Raw genomic sequence first — 3,555 nt, forward strand, 5'->3', positions numbered from 1 at the left:
TTTCTTTTTCTCTTTCTTTCTTTCCTTCCTTTCTTCCTTCTTTCCATTCTTTCTTTTTTTTAAAACCCTTAACTTCCATCTTAGAATTAATACTACGTATTGGTTGTAAGGCAGAAAAAAGCTAAGGGCTAGGCAATGGGGGTTATGAGACTTGCTCAGGGTCACACAGCTAGGAAGTGTCTGAGGCCAGGTTTGAACCTAGGACCTCCTGTCTCTAGATCTGGCTCTCAATCCACTGAGCGAACCCAGCTGCCCTCCCCACATTCTTTTTTAAAGAATGCTGTTTGGCAAATGATATGTTCTCAATAAGTGATTGGTCAATTGAATAAGAATTTCATTTCTCTATCTCCTTATTCTGGTTTTGATGTTGCATGACTGGATAAGGAAATGGAAAATCATTAGTGTGTATAAATGAGTTAACCTATTGCTTCCCATCATTCTTTCCAGGTATCTGTATCCCAGTCACTGAAAGCATCTTAACTCCTCACATCCCTGCATTGGATGGCATGCGCCACAGAGATCGCAATCACGGTCACTACTCACATCATGACTTGGGCTGGCAGAATCTAGGAAGACCACATTCTAAAATGTCACATATAAAAGGTATGATTAAAAGAGTTGCTTTGTGTTCATTTGTTTTTAATCTTACCTTAGGTAAGACTTAAACAAACAACCATCTCCTAGGTAAGGACAAGATTCCCCCAAATCATCTCACATGATTTGTACCTATAAAAATTTTCCGGGTCCAGTTGAAATGGCTTTTCTTCTCTTTCTTATATATCAGCAAGAAACGTTAAATTCCTCACTATACACATAGTTCTTCATTTAGACTTCTTTTCATTTGTCTCATTTTACATTTTCTTATAGTTATCTGTGTGAGACTCTCATTTTTCTTAATAGATTATTAAATATTTCCTCTTTATGTCTCCATTGACAAGAAATGTCTTGAACATTGGAGGAGTGGAAGAATACAAATTGACACCTGCTTTTCAACCTATAGTATTAGACAGTATCTTGAACATAGTATCAATCAATCAATTAAAGAATAACATATTTAAAAACTATAATATGTCAGGCACTGTGTTAAGCACTGAGGACACAAAGCCAAAGATTCAAACAATCCCTACTCAAAAGAAATTTACATTTTATTGGAGAAGACAATAAAGTCACACAAGTTATATATGGAAGACAATAAAGTCACACACATAAGTTTATTGAATAAACTTATAGAATAAATGTAAAAGTGAATAGATACATTAAATATAAACTATTTATTCATATTTGTATCCTCAGTGCTTAGCACAGTGCCTGACACATAGCAGGTGCTTATTAAGTGTATATTGATTGACTAATAAATATCTGCTGCATCAAAGTGAATTGAAAATATCCTGAAGAGAACTATTCTCTTAGATTTTAGGAATATAGTTTACCAGGATTATCTGATATTTTTAAAGGTGAGAGTTCAATCTTGTTTTATTAATATTAGTTTGCTATTTACAATATGATATGAACTCAAAATTAGCCATAATGGGAGAATCAGCTCATGTTCCCCAGATAAAGCACCCTTTTCCCCAAGACATTGTTGAATAAAGGCTATCAGATTCTTGCTCTCCAGCTCTCCTTTTTTTCCCCCAGCTGAGTAAGGACTACTTAGAACAACATCTGTTTTTTATCATTTCAGTAAACTTCTCAATGTTTCATTAATTATATTTTGGGGGGGAAGGGGCATTCTCAGGTGACAGGATTTGGCAGCATTTTCAATTCATCAGGAAAATGTCCCTAAATCACTCTATAGGATAGCTTACTTCTGGGAAGATCTCCTATAGTGTGGCAGAATGGGCACTAAAGGTTGAGTCAGGGGACCTATGTTTAAAACCTGCATATGGTATTTGTTTCTTATGTGACCATGGGAAGTGGTCACACTTCCTAAGATCTAAGTTTCCTGCTGGAAAAGGGGGAATAATAATTGTCTTATTTATTTCACAAGATTAATGTGAGGAAAATGTTTTGTAAATCCTAAGGCATTATAAAAATTTATTATGTTATATAGATGACTACTTGACATCAATAATTCCTTTGGCCTCATCCCTAGATTTCCAACTCCTTCATATGATGGGTGTGTAGCATCCTTATTCACCATACAGAGCTGATCTGAATAATGGAAATGATGATTTGGTTTTGGAATTATCTGTGAAAGTGAAAGTTTTGCCAATCTCACTTTTTATTGGAGCTTCCAATGAGGCATGATATTGGCTTGTTTGGGTTTCAACTATTTTTATTTTTCTGACATTAGGAAATGAAAAGAGATAAAGACAATATGGAAAGTAATGAGAGTGGAATAGGGTGGGGACTTGAATATCTTACAAAAAGCACTATCAGCCTTTTAATAATCAAAAGATGATATTGATGGATTTCAGAGAGTAAAGAAAAATGAACAATATTCATATGGAAAATATTGAGTATAAGACTATTTAAGTGGGTTCCTAAATAATTAATTTAAGGTTTTAGGATCCTAGGTTTGGAGCCATAAGGAATATCAAAAACAAAAATTCAAATCTACTCCTAGTAGGTCCATAGTCTTTTGCCTACGATTATGCAGGTAGCAAAGAATCAGAGAAGGCAGTTGACTCCAGGTCCTCTAACTTCAGATTTAGGGATATTGCCATGATGTTTGATTTAAAAGAACTGCTGAGAGAACTAGAGAATAATAACCATCTTGGTTCTCTCTGCAGGACATGAAGGAGATCCCTGTTTACGGTCATCAGACTGCATGGAAGGGTTTTGCTGTGCTCGCCACTTCTGGACCAAGATTTGCAAACCAGTGCTACATCAGGGGGAGGTGTGCACCAAGCAGCGCAAGAAGGGCTCTCATGGCTTGGAGATCTTCCAGAGATGTGACTGTGCCAAAGGCTTGTCTTGCAAAGTATGGAAAGATGCCACCTACTCCTCCAAAGCCAGACTCCATGTGTGTCAGAAAATATGACCCAAAATGAGGAAAACATCCCTAGTAGACTGTGAATTTGTGTATTTAATGCATTATGGCATGGTGGAAAAGAAGGGTGGTAATGAAGTAGGAGGGCTCAAATGAGGACTGTGATAAGGGTACAGATCACTAAAGAAGGAAAAGAAATCAACCAACCACAAAAGTCCCCAAAATGGTTTGGAATGGTTGGCCAATGCCCAATGCTGGAGTGTTTCCATTATGCAAACCTGTTAATGTAAATAATGTAAACATTTGTGAAAATGCTATTAAAAAAGGCATGAAGTGGAAATTACTGACATTTATCATGTGTCTTCCCATGAATTTAGTCTGTGCCAAAAGATAGGTTTCAATGAGGGCACAAATGTCCATTGAAACAATGAACAAACTGCATTTCTATATAAAGCCAGATTTGAAGTCCACTTTGGCATTATGCCAGATAGTGGAAAATGGCAAGAGTTAGAACAATAGGATTAAAGGCAGACAGTGTCTGAATTGCACACACAATCCAAATTTTCATTTAAAATGCTGTTTGTAGAAGGATTAAGTTTATTCCAAGGAGAGCTCTCTTCTTC

The 3,555-nt window shown here is 36.2% G+C and overlaps 1 protein-coding gene across 1 annotated transcript; it reads left to right on the top strand.

Annotated features, from left to right (window-relative positions):
• Window positions 1-447: 447 nt before the first annotated feature.
• On the top strand, window positions 448-3,229 carry DKK2 (dickkopf WNT signaling pathway inhibitor 2; the record flags this gene model as incomplete). Its single annotated transcript, XM_044683675.1, has 2 exons — window positions 448-603; window positions 2,733-3,229. Coding segments are annotated over 2 exons (407 nt in total), but the record flags the coding sequence as incomplete, so codon positions are not given.
• Between the last annotated feature and the right edge of the window lie 326 nt (window positions 3,230-3,555).

This window comes from Gracilinanus agilis, unplaced genomic scaffold (genome assembly GCF_016433145.1).
Source record: "Gracilinanus agilis isolate LMUSP501 unplaced genomic scaffold, AgileGrace unplaced_scaffold3106, whole genome shotgun sequence".
Classification (NCBI taxonomy): domain Eukaryota; kingdom Metazoa; phylum Chordata; class Mammalia; order Didelphimorphia; family Didelphidae; genus Gracilinanus; species Gracilinanus agilis.